The 21,424-nt window shown below is 38.3% G+C and overlaps 1 protein-coding gene across 1 annotated transcript in view; it reads right to left on the bottom strand.

The window, feature by feature from the left end:
* Positions 1-11,723, bottom strand: part of RPAP3 (RNA polymerase II associated protein 3) — a 33,890-nt gene extending 22,167 nt beyond the window's left edge. The window contains exons 1-6 of the mRNA XM_052640458.1: positions 11,653-11,723; positions 8,762-8,945; positions 7,861-8,001; positions 4,341-4,463; positions 3,469-3,596; positions 381-502 (exon numbers count right to left, since the gene is read on the bottom strand). Of these exons, the coding sequence (XP_052496418.1) occupies positions 381-502; positions 3,469-3,596; positions 4,341-4,463; positions 7,861-8,001; positions 8,762-8,914 (667 nt within the window). The 5' untranslated portion in view covers positions 8,915-8,945; positions 11,653-11,723. The remainder of the gene's footprint in view (positions 1-380; positions 503-3,468; positions 3,597-4,340; positions 4,464-7,860; positions 8,002-8,761; positions 8,946-11,652) is intronic.
* Positions 11,724-21,424: the final 9,701 nt, after the last annotated feature.

Here is a 21,424-nt window from a genome sequence, read left to right as displayed (position 1 = left end):
AATAATAAAAGGATTAAAATTTAAAAATAAATAAAAATGTGTTAGGTTCATGCATTACCTCTAGCCTCACAAAAGCCAACAAGATGTTTTAATCTGTCTCACATATAAGAAACTGAAAATTAGAGAAGATACATAACTTTCCCCTGGTAACAGAGTGAACACATGGTTGAATGAGAATATGAACCAAAGTTTAATCAGTGGCAAATAACAAGGTCTTTTCCCAAAATATCAAAATACATTTTAAATTGCAAAAATCAGTTTTATTCAATATAGAAAGATCTCTAAAGATAGCAACTGTGATTATCTAGTATTCTCTGTAAAGAATCAGTTAAACTATTAAATAACTTTTTGGATAATGATGACCTGGAAAACATTAATACCTTTTTTGGCATCCTCTAATTTTTGCAAAGCAAATCGAGCAGCACCTCGTCTTGCATAAGCCTTTGTATAACTTCTATTCAAGGCAATTGCTAAATTACAATCAGACTCAGCAACAGCAAATCTGCAATTTAAAAAAAAATAACAAAGTGAAGTTAATAAAAATCAGCTGTTAAAAACTTCAAAAAATTTGTTTCTGAAACCCCTGAAAAGGGGATTTACTTCCCATTTGAAGGCATGTTTCTCTTTTTTTTTTTTCTATTTTCTTTTTAATTTTTATTGTAGTAGATTTATAGTATTGTGTTAGTTGTCGGCATACAACAAAGTGAATCAGCTATAAATATATGTATACGTGTGTGTGTGTGTGTGTGTGTGTGTGTATACGTATTTATCTCCACTCTTTTTTAGATTCTTTCCCCAGAGGCCATTACAGAGTACTATGCAGAGTTCCCTGTGCTACCATCTCCTTTTAGTTAAGCCCATTAAAATCAGTAATTTCTGATGTAAGCAGTTTTCTTTAAAGCAAAGAAGAGAATGCCCACTATCACTGCTTTTCCTCAGTACTCTACTAGAGGCCCTAACCCAGGAAGCTCCATAAGAAAGAAAGAGAACTAAAAAGACTGGAAAGGAAGGAACAAAACTGACATTCTCAGATGATGTAATGGTCTACCAAGAAAATTCAAAACAATCTAGACAGACTGTTAAAAATAAAGTTAGTTAAGCAAAGTGGCTACTCTACTAGATATCAACAACAACAAAAATAAAATAAATCTAACAAAAGATGTACAAGATCCAGATGCAGAAAATTACGAGGCTGTCTTCAAAGACCTGAAAGAAAACTACAGCAATTTCACATTCATCTATAAGACACAAAAAATAGAGCAATATAATTCTCTCCAAACTGATCTGTAAGTCCAATGCAATTGTAATCAAAATTTTTCAAGGAATTGGACAGGATGATTCTAAAATTTATACCGATTGGTAAAAGTCCAAGAATACCCAACATTCCTAAAGAATAATAAGGCCCTATACCAAATACCAAGATTTACTATAATGCTATAAAAATTAAAGATAGTATGCAATGGCTATAGTAAAGGGCAACAGATCAATGAAGAGAAGAAAGAAATGAGAAACAGATCGATGCAAACTTGACATATGACAACGGTAGAATTTCAGATCCACGGGGAAAGCAAGGATATTCAATAAATAGGCTGAAACAATTGGGATATGGAACTGGAATTATGCCTTCAGCACACATAAGGAGACAAGCATGAAAAGCAAAACATAACTTTCAGGAGAAAATAGAGGAGATTGTTACGAACTCAAAGAAGGGGGCTATTTTCACAAATCACACTTTTCAAAGTGCCAACATTTTATGAAAATTAATCAATGAAACTCGTTAAAATAAAAATTTCTGTTCACTAAGACACCATTTAAAAAAAGATCAGCTACAAACTGAGAGAAGATAAATATTATAAACACTAATTAGTATCCCCCAGAAAAGAATGCTTAAAAATCAACAGAAAAACAGCCTAACAGAAAAAAGGACTAAAGATAAAACAAACATAACACAGGAAAATAAAACAGATAAGTGGTGAATAAACACATATGAAGATTTTCAACCACATGAGAAATTGGGGAAATGCAAATTTAAGCCACAATGAATTACCACTTTACACCCCCTAGACTGAAAACAATTCAGAAGCCCCATTGTACCAGCGTTGGTAAGGATATGTAACATGTATTCTTACACACTGCTAATGGGAATGTAAGCATGTACAACTATCATTGTAACAACTGGTCACCATCATTAAAAGTTGAACATGTGCACATCCTAAGATCTAGCACCAAGAAACACGTACAGAAGTGCTCACAGTATCACTGTTGTTAAATAATTAAGGGAAGGAGGGTGGGAGGCAGGAAAAGAGAAGACAAGGAAGGTGAAGAATAAAGGAACCAACCAGCAATCCAGCAATTAGAGAATGGATACACGATGGTGTATTTCTAAAAAGGAACTGCATATGCATTCAACAGTGAACATGAGAGATCTACAGCTATTGATATACACAAAGCATGAACAAATCTTATGAGATGAACTGAAATATGAAATATAGTATTCAAATAAATAGGCAAGCCACAGAAAACTATATCCAATGATATATTTTTTATATACTTTTAAAGCTCAAAAATAAAGCAATGTTATACAATGTATTAGAGATATACACATATACAATAAATTTTTTTAATCAAAAGAATGATACACAACTCAACATAGTGGTTAACTGGGAGGGACAAGAGTCAGGATATGGAAGAGAATATCAAAAGTAGCTTTAAAAAATAATGTCCTGATTCTTAAGCTGGGAAGCATGTTCATGCAGATTTATTTTAAATTATTCATCATTTATACATACTGTAGATATCAAATATTTTAAAAGGTAAATATCCCCTAATTTGTCAGGATATTAACAACATAAGCTTCAAAAGATTTTAAAATATGCTATTAAAAGTAGTAGAAACTCAGACACCAATATAATTCATATTTCCAAATAGTAATTAAAACAGTAAGAACATCCGCCTTGACTGTATTTGGTTTTTAAAAAATTTTTATGCTAGGTCATTTCTCTGCTTAGGATTAAGATCGTATACATTTATGTTCTTCAACACTAAGTATGTATTTTAAGGATCAGTATGACTTAAATGTTGGAACATATTTTAAGCTTACCATAATAAAAGTTCTCTGTATTAAACAGTAAACACATAATTTTTCAAAATAATGAAGGGAAAATTAATTTATAAAGAATTTTTACCCACCTAACTTTTTTTCTTCTGTAAATTAGGAAAAGGGCATCTTATTCAATTTTTATAGGAGGAACACCTCAATAAAGTGAGCTACAAGGAGCACAGTTTGAGCACCTGAATGTTTAAAATGGCTTAAGTTAAAGAATTCAGTAAAAGGGAGCGAATAAGAATTTATAGTTGAAAAGAACTGGAAAATGTTCTCAAGCATTCCCACACATTTCATTAAGAAAGATTAAAAAACAGTCTCCATATGCACATAAAATATTCACACACATTATGGAAACGCCTTACTTTTTCAGTCTGAAGTAAGCCGATGCTCTGTTTGTTGGCAACACTGGATTATATGGATCAGCATCCATGCCTTTGGTGTAGCACTCAATTGCTTCATCATATTTTCCTTGTTTAAAGTATTTATTGCCCTGTAAAAGCATACAAGTCAGATGCACACTGACATAGAATTCCAGAGCTACTTTCTTTCATTATTCATCTCTTCCTATCTCATTAGCCATGTCATCAAGGCTAATGGTCATAGTTTGGATCCAATCCAAGAACCCTGGCAGAAAAATGAGTAAAATACCTAGCATTTAATACTTTTTATTCACAATAACCCATAGAAATGCAACAAAAGAAAGGCATCAAGACAAATTTTAATCTGAAGAGTGCCACCTCTTTAAAAAGCAATATAGCAATATATAACAATAAAGAGACATTTCTCAGGGAGATGTCATATGTTCCAAAATGCAACCAAAGATGGTCTGTGATATGGAGTAGTGGGATACAATATCCATGTCAAGAATCACACGCTGATCTGCTACTTAAAGCCCTGGAACAACTCTCTGTACACTCCAAGTACTTTACATATAATAATTCATTTAGTAACACAACCACTCATTGAGGTACAGTAATAATACTAATCTTAATTTACAGCTAAGAAGACTGAATACATACAGGCAATTTAAAAGACCTTGTCACAGGACTTGAACCTAGATAATCTGGTTTCAGAGCATACACCCCTAACCACTATGCTATACTGCCTCCTGATAGGGATATGGCCAAAAACAACTTGAACACCCACTAAATTACACTGTAGAAATCTTGGGGGCCACATGATTTTCTACAAATCCTGCCTACCTGAAGGAACCAACAGCTAACCCAAAGAATACCTTTTCTTTAAGAGCAAGAGCCTTTTGTGAATCTACATGAATCCCATCTTCTTCTGACTCGGATTCTTGAGACACAGAATCATGGGTACTCTCTTCTTTGTCAAGTTCATCAAGAATACTATCCTGAAATCAAAAGTAGGGGAACAGTGTCATAATTAAATGACCATTAAAAAAAAGATATACTGCCCCCCCAAAAAAAAGAACATTCAATAGAACTTAAGTTTTACAACCTAAGGACTTAAAGGCCTATAAAAATAATCCAAATAACCTCTCATTATTAGGAGTTAATTCAGAGAAAAGAATATTCTTATTTAGAAAACCAAGATCCAAACCACTTACATAATCTGACTTTGAACTCATATAAAGTAAACTAAGTCTACAAACCAACCCTAAATCACAAACTATTAGCAGTGAACTATTATTGTTTTACATAAGAGAAGTTTGCAATTAACCCAAATCTATGCAACTGCATCCAAAAGCAGGGAAAGGGTTTCATCTAAAAACCTTTTTTTCTTTCTGATTTTTAAAACAACAAAAACTGCTTGCAGAGTACAATTAACTCCAGATTCTCATAGCAACCTATGAAGGCAGATATAATTATCCATGTTTTTCACTTGAAGAAATTGAGCAATAAAAGTTAGCAAACTCACTCAAGGTCACTCAGCTAGAACTGGCCAAATGAGGATCTGAACCCAAGCCTCCTCCAAGGAGCTCTCAATAACTATGTTATACCGTTTATCAATGTATTCTGAAATATAGCTGACTATCAAAGAAAATACACAACATGCTCGTCCAGCAATTTCCAATCTCTTTTGACTGAGACATTCCTTTCATGGTAATAAATCATTTCATGGATTACATCAGTATTTTTTTAACTATTTTTTAGTATACATGCATGCAGGCTCAGTTGCTTCAGCCGTGTCCAACTCTTTGCAACCTCATAGATTGTAGCCCACCTGGCCTCTCTGTTGATGGAGATTCTCCAGGCAAGAATACTGGAGTGTGTTGCCATGCCCTCCTCCAGGGGATCTTCCCGACCCAGAGATAGAACCCATGTCTCATGTTTCCTGCACTGGCAGACAGGTTCTTTACCACTAGCATCACCATATATAATAAAAGAATGATTTTTAGTAAGATTTTTTTTTTTTTTTTTGCCATGCCATGTGGCTTGGAGAAACTCAGTTCCCCACCCAGGAATTGAACCTGGGCCACAGCAGTGGAAGCTCAGAATCCCAGGCCACTAAGGAATGCCTGAGTAAGAAATTTTAAACCAGTGAGAATTAAAGAGTTCATTAAAGCTCATAAAAACAAAAACTTTATTATATAAATAAAATCCTTTCTGTCTTTTACAAGTTATTACTATTCTAAGTAATTTATGTAAGAAAAAAATTGTTGGCAAATTTTAAAATGAAATAAGATCTATGCTTAGTTTCACTAAATAAATGAATATTAAAAGATGGGACTGAGTGACTTTCCTGGCAGTCCAGTGACTCCATGCTTCCACTGCTGGGCTCAGGGAACTGAGATCCTGCCTGTTGCACAGCACAGCCAAAAGAATTTAAAAAACAACAAAACAACCAAAACAAAACAAAAAGATAGACTGAAATGCAGCTATGGGTTTTAGCATAAAGATTCCAGAAATAGCACCAAAAAAATAAAAAAATTAGAATAGAAATACCACCAGCCTATCAATATGAAAGCCAAGACTGTCCAACCTTCCTACAACTGACACGTGTAGAAAACTAACGGCAGCAGAACGCCAAGGCCACTGCTCACATCTGAACTAGCATGGAGTGGTAAGTAAACAGCTGTATCTTTTACAGATACAATAAAATGACAATGTCAAACAGTGCAGTTCAATCATGAGTGCACTGGCCACACAGAGCATGAGTTCAATCAATAACTGTTGAATGAGTAAATGACTAGAAAACCACCTCTCTAAGAAATCATCTGACACTGTGCCTTTCAGGAAAGGGCACTATAAGCACATACCAATTTATGAAAAGGATAAGGCTACATAAGAAGGGGTAAAGTTACAAAAAATGAATGGTTCCATATTTGGAAACCCTTTGGCAGTATCTTCTGATGCTAATGCATATATAAACTATGACAGAGGCATAGTACTGATGGTAAACACTTCTCCAACTACACTGTGCCTCATGTGCACGAGACCTGAAGCATGCAGAACGCCAGTCTAGCAAGGTGAAGCCTACCTCCTTGAGATTAAGATGGCCCTGCGTTTATCGTCACACAGCCCTAACCTAAGACCACACACAAAGGCACTCTCTTAACCATTATTCAACAGATCCTTCAGCCTATTAAAAAAAAAAAAAAGATACTGGTAGTCTTTCTTTTGTTATATTGTTACTGTCTCAGAATGCTAGCTGTTTAGGGGTTAGACAAGGTGAGGAGGAAGGTGGGTGCAACTATGAATGGACAGCCCTAGCCTAAGACCACACACAAAGGCATTCTCTTAACCATTATTCAACAGGTCCTTCAGCCTATTAAAAAAAAAAAAAAAAAGATACTGGTAGAGTCTTTCTTTTGTTATATTGTTACTGTCTCAGAATTCTAGCTGTTTAGGGGTTAGACAAGGTGAGGAGGAAGGTGGGTGCAACTATGAATGGACAGCACAAAAGAGATCTTTCTGGTGATGCAATGGTGGTTACCCAAATCCACTGGTCATAAAATGCCACAGAACTATACACACATTGTACCAATGTCAATTTCCTGGTTTTGATACTGGACTATAGGTAAACAAACCTTTCCTGGTGGCTCAGACGGTAAAGAATCTGCCAGCAATGCAGGAGACCCAGGTTCAATCCCTAGGATGGGAAGATCCCCTAGAGAAGGAAATGGCAACCCATTCTAGTATTCTTGCGTGGAGAATTCCATGGACAGAGGAGCTCGATGGGCTATAATCCATGGGGGTGGCAAAGAGTTGGACAAAACTGAGCCACTAAAATACATAGTTAAATAAGATGTAACCATTAGAGGAAACTGGGTGAAAAGTTCACTAGACCTCTATGTACTATTGTTGTTTTTTAGTTGCTAAATTGTATCCAACTCTTTTGAAACCCCATGAATGGTAGCCCACCAGGCTCCTCTGTCCATGGAATTTCCCAGGCAAGAATAATGGAGTGGGCTGCATTTCCTTCTCCAGGGGCTCTTCCTGACCCAGGGATCAAACTCAGCATCCCCTGAACTGTAGGCAGACTCTTTACCACTAAGCCACCAGGGAAGCCCTTTCCATGTACTATCCATGCAAAAAAAAAAAAAAACAAAACATAGGAAGAAAAGAATCCAGCTGTTTCAGCCATTATTCACTGAAAGAGGGCCATAGGAGAAAAGTTAATTGAAGAGCTATGTATTTAAGTTTTTATTCCACACAAAATAGTTTATATGAGAAAGACACAAGTCCTAAGGACTTTACATTGTTTTTCATTTAATCCATGACTCTCAACTAACTCCAAGAAAATTTTACTCAAAGACTAAGAAGCATATAATCAGATTAACTTACCACATCAAGTTTTGCCCATGCCTCATAATCATAAGATTTTATCCTGTTTTTTGTGTTTTCATCTTTGGTTTTCTTAGATGACTCTTTAACTTTGCCTTTCTTCTTTTTCCTAAAATTCCCATTTCGAATAGGAGGTAAACTCTAGGAAGGGAAAACAACACGTTTTGAGACAGCTCTGTTACTTTCCTGTGTAACTAGTGATATTTAAAACTCTCACTGAAGGATATTTTCAAATAAAAGTAATTTTAGTTTAGTTTTCAAGTGGTTAGAAATACCAATTCATTTCTAATGATAAGCTCATGCCTGAAAATTTTAAATCATCCTTTGACAAATACTGAACATTGTTCAGCCATAAGAAAAATATTACCCAGAAATTTTAATTATACACTTAATTTGCAAACCTAAATTCAAAATTCAAAAACTGCTTGACCTTCAGCCTTAATACAATGATTTAGCAACGGTACAATGGCAAACTAAACTGCCTCCACATTACCAACAGTATGAAAAAGCTGTCCATATCTGAATGCACTGTCTTAAGAAAACTGTTTGGTTGAGTCTAGGCACTCTCTGCATTTAGGGCAATACTGTATGTTAATATATCATTAAGTATATAATTATATATGCTATATATACAAGCCTATTTTATGATGCTATTCATTTACCTTAAGAATTATCACATGGTCTTCCTATGGATTAAGCCTTTAAAATGTCCTAATATATTGATAGTTAATACAATTATTACAAAGACTTTTAAAAGTAGAATTTTTCAAAATGTTGGCAGAAAGTAAATCTCTTTAATTAGCATTTCCACAAAACATTTTAAAGGTTGTGCTTTACTTTAAAATAAATAGATGAAGAGTTTCCCTGGATGCTAAAGTAGGAATTTAATTAAGAAATTTACCTCTTCAGGAACACCATTCTGTCTTCTAAGTTCCATATCCTTTTGTTTAATATCTTTCTCCCAGTTTTCTAAATCCCTCATAAAGTCTTGTAACTCTTCTGCATTTTGTTTCACTTGCAGTTGTAATTCAATTGATTTACTTGTTGAAGCCATTATGGCCTGCAGAGTTTTGACCGACCAATCCCTGATAAGAATTAAATAGAATCATTTAGTTTATTTTTTTTGAAACCTAGCTCATTAATGATTTTTACCTCATCATAAATGGCCAAGATACCTGTAAAGAAAGGAACTTAAAATGATGCAGAAGAAAATATCAATATATTATATTTTAAATGAGTCAATCAATGTTTGCTGAATAATCAAATGTAAAACAGAAAACTTTGGGCATCCATGCGATGTGAATGAAAGGCAATATGGAGGAAATTACTGAAATTAGCAAACAGCCTATGGTAGCAGAATGGCTGCACATCTCTACAGTTTATAAATTTGGCCAATTACCTCCTTTACTCCTTTTCCTTTCAACATTTACTGAACTTTGGCTATGTAATAAGCCCTATATTAAGATTTAGGGATGCAAAAACAAGACAAGGTCCCTTCTCTAGTGGAGAAGAAAATAATCAAAGTACTGAGTAACAAAATATTATGCTTGGCAGGACTTCTCAACCTTGGGACCACTGATGTTTTGGGCCAGATAATTCTTTGTTGTAGGTCAACTGTCCTGTGCAATTGTAGGATGACTGGCAGCATCCCCAGCCTCTACTAGCTAGATGCCAGTATTACTCCTTTCCCTCTGGACTATGACAACCAAAAATGTCTTCAGACATTGTCAAATGTCCCCTGGGAAGCATAAAAACCACTGGCTGAGAACCGCTGTGCTAGAGGCATGTACAGATGCTACAGAACTGACCACAGAGGACAGATACAAATCAGATGGTAGGTTTAAGAAGAGAGTCACCAGAGCTGCTGCAATTTAGCCATGTTTCAAAAGGGGCCAGTCAAGTGCTTAATGTGGAGGAGTGGGCAGGCAGAATGAGGGACTAGGCGGGAGAAGGATGGAAGAGAAGGCTAAGAAGGAGGATGGGACAGATCGTGAAATGCCAGGCCATGAGATGTGACCAATGATCCGAAAGCCATGGGACACATTAAGGTGGTAAAATAAAAGGGACATGATAATTCATTAGACTGAGAAGTTGGGGAGCAGCTGCCGCTGCTGCTAAGTCACTTCAGTCGTGTCCGACTCTGTGTGACCCCACAGACGGCAGCTCATCAGGCTCCTCTGTCCCTGGGATTCTCCAGGCAAGAACACTGGAGTGGGTTGCCATTTCCTTCTTCAATGCATGCATGCATGCTAAGTCGCTTCAGTCCTGTTCGACTCTGAGCGACCCTATGGACAGCAGCCCCCAGGCTCCTCTGTCCACAGGATTCTCTAGGCAAGAATACTGAAGTGGGTTGCCATTTCCTTCTCCAGCTGGAGAGCAGAGAAGGACGCAAAGTCTTAGATTTCTGGTTTGGGAGCCTGGTAAGATTAGTAGTACCATTTTGAGTCAGGAATCATAATTTTAAAAGGAAAAGAGGTTTCAGGATGGCAGAACAAGTGTAAAAATAGATTTTTTCAGTTTGGCATAAATTGATTTTGAGTTCTTATGAGATGTCAGGACACAGTAAGTAGTTACAGAGGCCTAGAAATGTAAATTCGGGTGTCACTAGCATAACGGCAGAAGCTACAATCATGAGATCTGGACATGTTTAATTACTGTGACAGTGGAAGGGGAGAGAAGAGAAGAGATCTGCAGAACATTAACATCTAGGGAACAAATAGAGGAAGAAATGCCAACACTAAAAATCAGGCAGTGGCATCCAGAGAGCTGGAAGGAAAACCTGGAGTTACTGTCACAGAAGAGAATTTCCATGAGTTCAAGAAGGCCAAGGAGGTCATATGTGGGAAATAAAGTACATTGTATTTAGTCATTTAAAGATTGTTTAGAGTTCAAATAGGCCATTTTTTCAAGGACAGAAGTAAAATGAGCTGAATAAATGAGATTATATGGCGATTAGTATTTCATCTTTGATAACCTAAAATTGTTCACGAGTATGGAGGGCAGAGGAACTGAAAAACAAAGTTAAAAAGGATACAGGAAAGTAGATGAGTGATGGGGCAAGGTCCCCAGATATGGGGAGGTGAGGGAGAGTTAGGCTGGGAGAGATAGAAGAGATTAGAAAAGGGATTCTCCTAAAAGATGTTTGCAACCGCAAATAGGTCTACTGACCCCTTAGCCTTGCCTCAGGAACTAAATTTAAGCTTTTTTCAGGCAGTGCACACGTTTGATCACATATGTATATCTCATTAAAAAGCAAAGCTAGTACAATGCTTTGCCGAGGGGCTCAAAGACGTAAATAAAACCGCAGCAAGCCACTGAGATAACGTGGGAGGTAGAAACCTGTTCCATTTTACCCATCATCTTTCCGCTCCCACGGAACCTGCGTCCAGGCTGGCAATCAGAAACTTCCAGCGCCTGAGGGTAGCACTTTCATACCCAATATGCGGCCGAGCACTGCATACCCACGACTAAGTGGGGCGGACTCCACACAGGTCTTCTCGGGAGAATGGATCCGCGATCCTGGACGACCGCAAATCGCCGAACGCCCAGAGCAGCAGGGATCGAGGGACCGACAGTAAAGCTGACCGTCCAGGCCCAGATTGCTCCGGGCCAGCCTCTCCCGAAACGCGCTCCCCGGTGCGCCGCTACCTGGACACCGCCGCGCCGCGCCCCCGCGCACGCCCTCGCCCTCACCACCTCACGCGGGATCATGGCAGCACCCCCTCCTCCCGCCGGGCGACCCCAAAAGCCTCCTCGCTACTGCAGCCCGGGATAACCGCAGGGCCGGCTCACCTCACCAGGCCGTTACCAACCCCGCTTCCACGGCGTCCTACCCGCAGCACCTCACGCCCGGCCCCGCCTTCCTAGACTTTCCCACAAGTCCTCGCGCGCTCTCGCCCCGCCCCCTGGAGCCGGGACAGAGCATGCGCAGAAGGTCACATGCGCTGACCTAGTCTAAAGCATCGACAGCTGTGTTAAGGCAGGGTCTGTGGCTTTGCCTGCTTCCAGTGTGACCGTATTTCACAGTAGGTAATACAAAAAATGCAGGATCATCCTGACTTGCTTTGATTCCCCAAATAATAACGCCTTGAAATATTTCCTTGGATTTTCCTCAATTTTTTCTCTAATATTTGCCTTGCTGTATGTAATGGTATTTTACAATCTTTGTGAGTATGATAATCATATGAGAAAGTTACCCCTTGTCTACCATGAACAGGCTATGGAAACTGGAAACTCTAGCAATTTTTTTTTTAAGTTCTTATATGTGGCAAACGAGTTTTTCACTCTGTCTACCTTGCACCTTTCAAGTAAACTCTTTCTAAACGAGTCTGGGTCTTAGATGTGTGTCAGTATTAAGATCAGTCATTAGATTTGCCCTAGCCACAAAGAAAAAAAGAATACGAAACTTTTAATATTTCATGCTCCTATTTCCTGAATGAGTGAGCTTTCACTTTTCATAGCAACTCAAATTATAAAACAAAAATAATTTTAAAAGATGCGAAACAACCTTTCTGTTGAAAGAAGCAAAACTTTCCATTTGAAATAGCCCTCACCAAGGGATGGAACCCATGCCCCCTTCAGTGGAAGCTTGCAGTCCTAACCACTAGACCACCAGGGAAGTCCCAAAGCAACTATGTTTTTAAAAATTAATTCTGGCAGAGTCAATTGAGAGAGAAGGGGGACAGCTGGCTGCTCTAGTAAAACATCATAGATTCTCTCACATCTCTCTCTCTCTCTCTCAAGTAACATGATAATCAGTTGCTGGGCAAGTATAGAATCAAAGCAAGAGGACTTAGTCAAATAGTCTTGATGGCCCCCACCATCACCTAACCCTGAGGCTTCCACTGTCCTGCAAGAAGCTATGCCTAAATGGCAGCCTTCCTTCTGCAAGGGAGATTGAAGGATTTTCTTAGCAGTCATGTGCTCATCTAAAAACTAAGAATTCGATAAATAAGGAAGAAGAAACAGAGCATTACTGAGAGCAAGCAGTACCCTTTATTAAAGGCCTTATTAAGTATTCATCGAAAGAATAGTGAATAAATAAATTAGTCCATACTGAGAGAAATCCAGGCTCACTGTAACCTTAGGAAAAGGGCTGAATTCTGAAATACTGATTCTGCCACTTACTGAAAATGTGATCTGAATGTATCTGTACATTGAGGCTTAATCTAAATTGAAATGAAGATAAAAATACTACTAGAGTGAGAAAGGGTATGTAATCAGCCTACTTGGCACAATTTGGGACATGGTAAGAGCTTAACAAATGTTTCCTGTCCCTCCCTCCTACAAAGGTAAAATCCAGACCCTGGGATTGAATAACTTTCCCCTGCATCTCTCCCTGTCTCCCACTTGACTATCTGGAAGACCTCTGAAGAGGTCTCTAAGGAGCACAAGTTCTAGGTATCAGGAGATAAAGGTTAAGGTTGATAGCAAGGAAGGTAAACTGCTTATCCAAGAGCAAAATGATATCTGTATAATAAGGGTTTATTCATTGGAAGGACTGATGCTGAAGGTGAAGCTCCGATACTTTGGCCACCTAATGCAAAGAGCCAACTCATTAGAAAAGACTCTGATGCTGGGAAAGATTGAAGGTAGCAGGAGAAGGGGATGACAGAGGATGAGATGGTTCGATGGTATCACCAACTCAATGGACATGAGTTTGGGCAAGTTCCAGGAGATGGTGAAAGACAGGGAGGCCTAGAGTGCTGCAGTTCATGGGATCACACAGAGTCAGACACAACTGAGCGACCGAACAGCAACAATGATAAGGGAGACAAGAATTATTAGAAGGAATAAGCATGCTGTTTTATTTTGCTTGTCTCACAACAATGGTCATATTATCCCCATTCTGATAAGGACACTGACCTGAATAATTAAGGAATTTTCCCAAATAATTAGCAAATGATGGAGGCTGGTGAGTCAGATCTGGGCAGTCTGACATCAGAGCTGGCCTCTGTGACCCCCTGTTCTGCTGTTCCTAGTCTTGCTCATTTGACTGTGAGCGCCCCTGAGGAAGGGTAAGAGGAGGCTGTGTTACCCACCTGTACTCTGTAACTTACCTGAGGCACTCAATTGAGGAGTCTCAATACCTGGCATTTTCCTAGCATCTGTGGCCTAAATAACATGTTCACAGGTGAGAAGTCTCCTTGTGTCTCTCTGGCACTTCCTCCTCCCTCAGCTTGGTCAGCCTCTGCAACCACAAAAGCTGCATCCAGAGGCACCCTTATGTTCATGGTCAAGGGGCTGGCTGTCAGGGCCAGGAACCACCAGTCTCCATTTACCCCCTCATAGGCTATGTGCAATGCTCCTTACACTTTTTTTCTTAAGATTTTATTTTCTGAGAGCAGTTTTGGGCTTACAATAAAATTGAGATAAATATACAAAAAGTCTCATGTCTACTCGAAGAAGGTGGTCTTTGCCCCTTCCCCTTTCCTTGGCTATAAAATTGTAGTCTACTTAGTCCTTGGAGCAGAGCTCCCTTGCCTTCATGCTTGCATCTCCTACAAGAATACTATATTAATAAATCTACTTCTTGCCAAAAAAAAGATAAATGTACAGAGATTTGCATATACTCCTTGTCCCCCAAATATGTGTAGCCCTCCCTTTTATCAACATCACTTGCCAGAATGGAAAAAAAAATCTTTTTTTTTACCAAGTATGAACCTACACTGACCCATCATAGTCACCCAGAATCCATAATTTAGCTAAGGGTTCACTCTTGGTGTTTGTTACACAGTGGGTTTGCACAAATGACTAATAACTATATATCTATGGTTATAATACCATACAGAGTGTTTTCACTGTCCTAAAAATCCTCTGGGCTGCACATATTCATCTCTCCCCCTCAGCTGCCACCCGCAATGACTATTGATCATTTTTACTGTCTCCACAGTTTTGTCCTTTTCAGAATGTCAAAGAATTGAAATCATATAATATGGAGTCTTCTCAGTTTGGCTTCTTTCCCTCAGTAATATGAGTTTCAGATTCCTTACAGAGCTTCGTAGCTCATTTCTTTCTAGCTCTGAGTTATATTCTTTTGTTGGATGCACCACAATTTATTCACCTGCTGAAGGACATCTTGTTTGCTTCCAACTTTGGGCCATGATGAATGGAGCTGTTAAAAACTTCCATGTGCAGGGTTTTGTGTGGGTGAAAGTTTTCAGTTCCTTTCATAATACAATTGCCAAGGAGTGCAATTGCTGGATCATATGGTAAGAATATGCTTAGTTTTGTTACAGAATCATTAAGCTATCTTCTAAAATGGCTATACCATTTGGCGTTTCCACCAACAATGTCTGAGAGTTCCTGTTCCTCCACATCTTCACCAGCATTTGATGTTGTTAGTGTTCTAAATTTTGACCATTATAACAGATGTGTAGTGGAAAATGGTGTGTTTTAATTTCCACTTCCAAAGAATAGCAAGGAGATAAGAAAGCCTTCCTCAGCAATCAATGCAAAGAAATAGAGGAAAACAACAGAATGGGAAAGACTGGAGATCTCTTCAAGAAAATTAGAGATACCAAGGGAACATTTCATGCAAAGATGGGCTCGATAAAGGACAGAAATGGTATGGACCTAACAGAAGCAGAAGATGATAAGAACAGGTGGCAAGAATACACAGAAGAACTGTACAAAAAAGATCTTCATGACACAGATAATCACAATGGTGTGATCACTCACCTAGAGCCAGACATCCTTGAATGTGAAGTCAAGTTGGCTTTAGGAAGCATCACTACAAACAAAGCTAGTGGAGGTGATGGAATTCCAGTTGAGCTATTTCAAATCCTGGAAGATGATGCTGTGAAAGTGCTGCACTCAATATGTCAGCAAATTTGGAAAACTCAGCAGTGGCCACATGACTGGAAAAGGTCAGTTTTCATTCCAATCCCAAAGAAAGGCAATGCCAAAGAATGTTCAAACTACCACACTCAATTGTACTCATCTCACACCCTAGTAAACTAATGCTCAAAATTCTCCAAGCCAGGCTTCAGCAATACTTGAACCATGAACTTCCAGATGTGCAAGCTAGTTTTAGAAGAGGCAGAGGAACCTGAGATCAAATTGCCAACATCCGCTGGATCATGGAAAAAGCAAGAGAGTTCCAGAAAAAACATCTATTTCTGCTTTATTGACTATCCCAAAGCCTTTGACTGTGTGGATCACAAGAAACTGTGGAAAATTCTGAAAGAGACGGGAGTACCAGACCACCTGACCTGCCTCTTGAGAAACCTATATGCAGGTCAGGAAGAAACAGTTAGAACAGGACATGGAACAACAGACTGGTTCCAAATAGGAAAAGAAGTACATCAAGGCTGTTTATTGTCACCCTGCTGATTTAACTTATATGCAGAGTACATCATGAGAAACGCTGGGCTGGAAGAAGCACAAGCTGGAATCAAGATTGCTGGGAGAAATATCAATAACCTCAGATATGCAGATGACACCACCCTTATGGTAGAAAGTGAAGAGAAGCTAAAGAGCCTCTTGATGAAAGTGAAAGAAGAGAGTGAAAAAGTTGGCTTAAAGCTCAACATTCAGAAAACTAAGATCATGGCATCTGGTCCCATCACTTCATGGGAAGTAGATGGGGAAACAGTGGAAACAGTGTCAGACTTTATTTTTGATGGCTCCAAAATCACTGCAGATGGTGATTGCAGCCATGAAATTAAAAGATGCTTATTCCTTGGAAGGAAAGTTATGACCAACCTGGATAACATATTAAAAAGCAGAGACATTACTTTGCCAACAAAGGTCCGTCTAGTCAAAGCTGTGGTTTTTCCAGTGATCATGTATGAATGTGAGAGTTGGACTGTGAAGAAAGCTGGGTGCCAAAGAATTGATGCTTTTGAACTGTGGTGTTGGAGAAGACTCTTGAGAGTCCCTTGGACTGCAAGGAGATCCAACCAGTCCATTCTAAATGAGATCAGTCCTGGGTGTTCATTGGAAGGACTGATGTTGAAGCTGAAACTCCAGTACTTTGGCCACCTCATGCAAAGAGTTGACAAATTGGAAAAGACCCTGATGCTGGGAGGGATTGGGGGCAGGAGAAGAAGTGGGTGACAGAGAATGAGATGGCTGGATGGCAACACTGACTTGATGGACATGAGTTTGAGTAAACTCCGGGAGTTGGTGATGGACAGGGAGGCCTGGTGTTCTGCAATTCATGGGGTGGCAAAGAGTTGGACACGACTGAGCGACTGAACTGAACTGACTAACATTTGAGGTGGAGTATCTTCTTATATGCTTATTTGCCATCTATATATCTTTTTTAGCCTGTTGATGGTTGATGTCTGTTAATGTCCCATTCTTTAATTGGTTGTTGACTTTTTGTGGAGTTTCAAGAGTTCTTTTCATGTTTTAGATAACAGTCTTTATCAAATGTGTCTTTTGCAAATATTTTCTCCCCATCTGTGACTTGTCTGCTGATTCCCTTGATATTGTCTTTCCCAAAGCAGAAGTTTTTATTTTTAATGGAAGTATAGTTGATTTACAATGTTTCAAATGTACAGCAAAGTGATTCAGTTTATATATATACATAGACACACATATATGTTCTTTTTCAGATTCTTTTCCTTTATAGGTTAATACAAGATACTGAATACAGGCCTCTGTGCTACATAATAGAGTCTAAATTCTCAATTTATCCCTCCTCCCTCACTTCCCCCCTTGGTAACCATGTTTGTTTTCTATGTCAGACTAGAAACAGACAAAAAGACTGTGAGTCTGCTTCTGTTTTGTAAGTTAGTTCATTTGCATCTGTTTTTAGATTCCAGACATAAGTGATAATATGATTTTTGTCACTGACTTACTTTACTTAGATTGATAGTTTTTAGGTCCCTCTATGTTGCTATAAATGTCATTATTTCATTCTTCTTTATGAGTGAGTAATATTCCTGTGTGTGTGTGTGTGTGTATCACACCTTCTTTATCCATTTATCTGTTGATGGACATATAGGTTGATTCCATGTCTTGGCTATTGTAAATAGTGCTAACATTGAGGTTCATCTTTTCAAATTAGAATGTTTATCTTTTCCAGGTATATGCCCAGAAGTAGGATTGCTGGATCATATGGTAGCTCTATTTTTAGTTTCTTAACAAACCTCCATACTCTTCTCCATAGTGGCTGCACCAGTTAACATTTCTACCATCAGTGTAAAGGGTTTCCTTTTCTCCACACCCTTTCCAGCATTTATTATTTATTGACTTTTTGACAATGGTCTGACTGGTGTGAAGTGATACCTCATTGTGGCTTTAATTTGCATTTGTCTAATAATCAGTGATGTTGAGCATCTTTTCATGTGCCTCCTGGCCATCCAGTATGTCTTCTTTGAAGAAATGTTTATTTAGGTCTTCTACCCATCTTCTGGATTGGATTGGGGTTTGGGGTTGGTTTTTTTTATGTTGAGCTGGTTTTGGTTTTGGTTTTTGGTTTTTCTATTGGGCTACTTATATGTTCTGGAAATTAATCTCATGTCAGTAGCATCATCTGCAAGTATTTTTCGCCCATTCTGTGGGTTGTCTTTTTGTTTTGTTTATGGTTTACTTTGCTGTGCAAAAGCATTTAAGTTTAATTAGGTCCCATTTGTTTATTGTTGCTTTTGTTTCCATTACTCTAGGAAGTGGATCTGAAAAAATATTTCTGCAGTTTATGTCAAAGAGTATTCTTCCTATGTTTTCCTTTAAGCATTTTATAGTAGCAAGTCTTCCATTTAATCCATGTTGAGTTTATCTTTTATATGGCATTAAAAAATGTTTAATTCCATTCTTTTATGTGTAGCTATCCAGTTTTTCCCCAACAACACTTATTGAAGAGATTGTCTTTTCTCCATTTTATATTCTTGCCTCCTTTATCATAGATTAATTGCACATAAGTGCGTGGGTTGTTTCTGGGCTTTCTATCCTGTCCCATTGATCTATGTTTTTGTAATCTATTTTTGTGCCAGTACCATACTGTTCTGACTACTGTACCCTTAGAGTATCATCTGAAGTCAAGAAGCATGTTTCCTCCAGTTCAATTCTTTTTTCTCAAGATTTTTTTTTTGCTATTTGGGGTCTTTTGTATTTCCATACAAATTTTAAAACATTTTATTCCAGTTCTGTGAAAAAATACCATTGGTAATTTGATAGGGATTGCCATGAATCTGTACATTGTCTTGAGTAGTATGGTCATTTTAACAATACTAATTCTTCCGATCTAAGAACATGATATATGTTTCCACTCACGTTGTCTTAAATTTCTTTCATCTTACAGTTTTCAGAGTACAGGTCTTTTGTCTCCTTGTTGCTGCTGCTGCTGCTAAGTCACTTCAGTTGTGTCCGACTCGGTGCGACCCCATAGACGGCAGCCCACCAGGCTCCCCCGTCCCTGGGATTCTCCAGGCAAGAACACTGGAGTGGGTTGCCATTTCCTCTCCAATGCATGAAAGTGAGAAGTGAAAGTGAAGTCGCTCAGCCATGTTCGACTCTTAGCGACCCCATGGACTGCAGCCCACCAGGCTCCTCCATCCATGGGATTTTCCAGACATGAGTACTGGAGTGGGTTGCCGTTGCCTTCTCCGTTTGTCTCCTTAGGTTGGTTTATTACTAGGTATTTTATTCTTTTTGATGTGATAGTAAATGGGATTGTTTCCCTGATTTCTCTTTCTAATTGTTTGTTGTTAGTTTATAGAAATGCAACAGATTTCTGCGTATTAAATTCTAACCTGAAGCTTTACCAAGTTCATTGATGAGCTCTAATAGTTTTCTAGTGGCATCTGTAGGATTTTCTATGTTATCATATCATCTCATCTGCAAATGGTGAACAGTTTTACTTCTTGCTTCCAATTTCAATTCCTTTTATTTCCTTTTCTTCTCTGACTGCTATAACTAGGACTTCCAAAACTATGTTAAATAAAAGTGGCAAGAATGGACATCCTTGTATTATTCCTGATCTTAGAGGGAATGTTTTCAGCTGTTTACCACTGAGTATGATATTAGCTATGGGTTTGTAATAGATGGACTTTTTTATGCTGAGGTATGTTCACTGAGTGCCCACTTTCTGGAGAGTTTTTGTCATAAATGGATATTGAATTTTATCAAAAGATTTTTCTGCATCTATAGAGATGATCATACCATTTTGTTTTTTATTTATTTAACTGTGCCAGATCTTAGTTGCAGCACACGGGATCTTTAGTTGTGGTATCCACACTCTTAGTTGCAGCATGTGGGATCTGGTTGCCAGGCCAGGGATTAAACCCAGGGCCCTGCACTGGGAGCGAGGAGTCTTAGCCAGTGGACCACTAGAGAAGTCCTGATCATGCAGGTTTTATTTTAAGTGTTTATTGTTAATGAAGTATAGGTTATCAGTTTTTCCTTTCATGGATTGTGCCTTTGCTGTTATATCTAAAAAAGCATTACAGTGACTTCCCTGGCAGTCCAGTGGTTAAATTGGTGCACTTCCAATTGAGGGTGTACAGGTTTGATCTTTCTTTTGATTAGTATTATCATGGTATATTTTTCTTTATCCATTTTAAACTGGATTTCCTGTAGATGACATAGTTAGGTCTCAGTTTTTGATTCACCCAGACAATCTCTGTTTTTTAATTAGTACATGTAGAACATTGACATTCAAAGTGATTACTGACATAGCTGCGTTAATATCTACCATATTCATTACAGTCTTCTGTTTGTTGCCCTTGCTCTTCCAAGTTATGTCTTCTGCTCTTCCTGCCTTTTATGCTTTTGAGTATTTTATATGATTTTATTTTCTCTCCTTTCTTAGCATGTCAGTTATACATATTTTTAACTTCTATAGTGGTTGCCATAGTTTGCAATACACATTTACAACTAATCCATGCCCACTTTCAAATAACACTATGCCACTACATGGATAGTGTGAGTACTTTATAATGACAAAATAGTTCCTTCCTCTGTCCCTTTTACCCACATTGTAGACAGATACTTTACCGTCTGAGCTACCAGGGAAGTCCCCTTTTACCTGTCACAGATAAGTTTATATAATCGAATACATTGTTGCCATTATTATCTTGAATAAACTGTTATCTGTTAGATCATTTAAGAATCATAAAATAAAAGTTTTATATTCACTTATTTCTTCTTTGACACTCTTTCCCCAAGCAGTTCAAGGGGGCCATATACAAAGACGAGAAAGATTTCAAGTTTTCTTAAATGACTTTAATTGCAGACTCAAGACTCTAAAGCCTCACTCTGTGGGACAGCATTTGGTCCCCAGTGTGGGTAGGGAGAAATGCATGATTGAGGTTGAAATAGGGAGCCCCAGTCTCCCTGTCTTCCATTTTGGAGCTTATGCAAATTTTGGCTGCTGAATGAGACTTATAATTATGTTAGCGATACCAAACTATAGGTTCCTTTCTTCTTCTGATGTAGAATCTTCCTATGAGGGAAACTCTTCTAAAAACTCTTCGGGATCAAAGTTCAATTCTGTAACTGCACTTAATGTCTATAAATAGGAAGTTTCTTGATGTAGTTACCTAGCTGCAAAAAAAAAAAAAAAATCAGGCCTGGAGGAGTCTACTCCCTCTCCAGCCTGCTCACTGCATCAGCC

This window comes from Budorcas taxicolor, chromosome 5 (genome assembly GCF_023091745.1).
Source record: "Budorcas taxicolor isolate Tak-1 chromosome 5, Takin1.1, whole genome shotgun sequence".
In the NCBI taxonomy this organism is placed as follows: domain Eukaryota; kingdom Metazoa; phylum Chordata; class Mammalia; order Artiodactyla; family Bovidae; genus Budorcas; species Budorcas taxicolor.
Note: the sequence above shows the minus strand (reverse complement) of the source record. Positions and strands in the feature narration are given on the sequence as shown.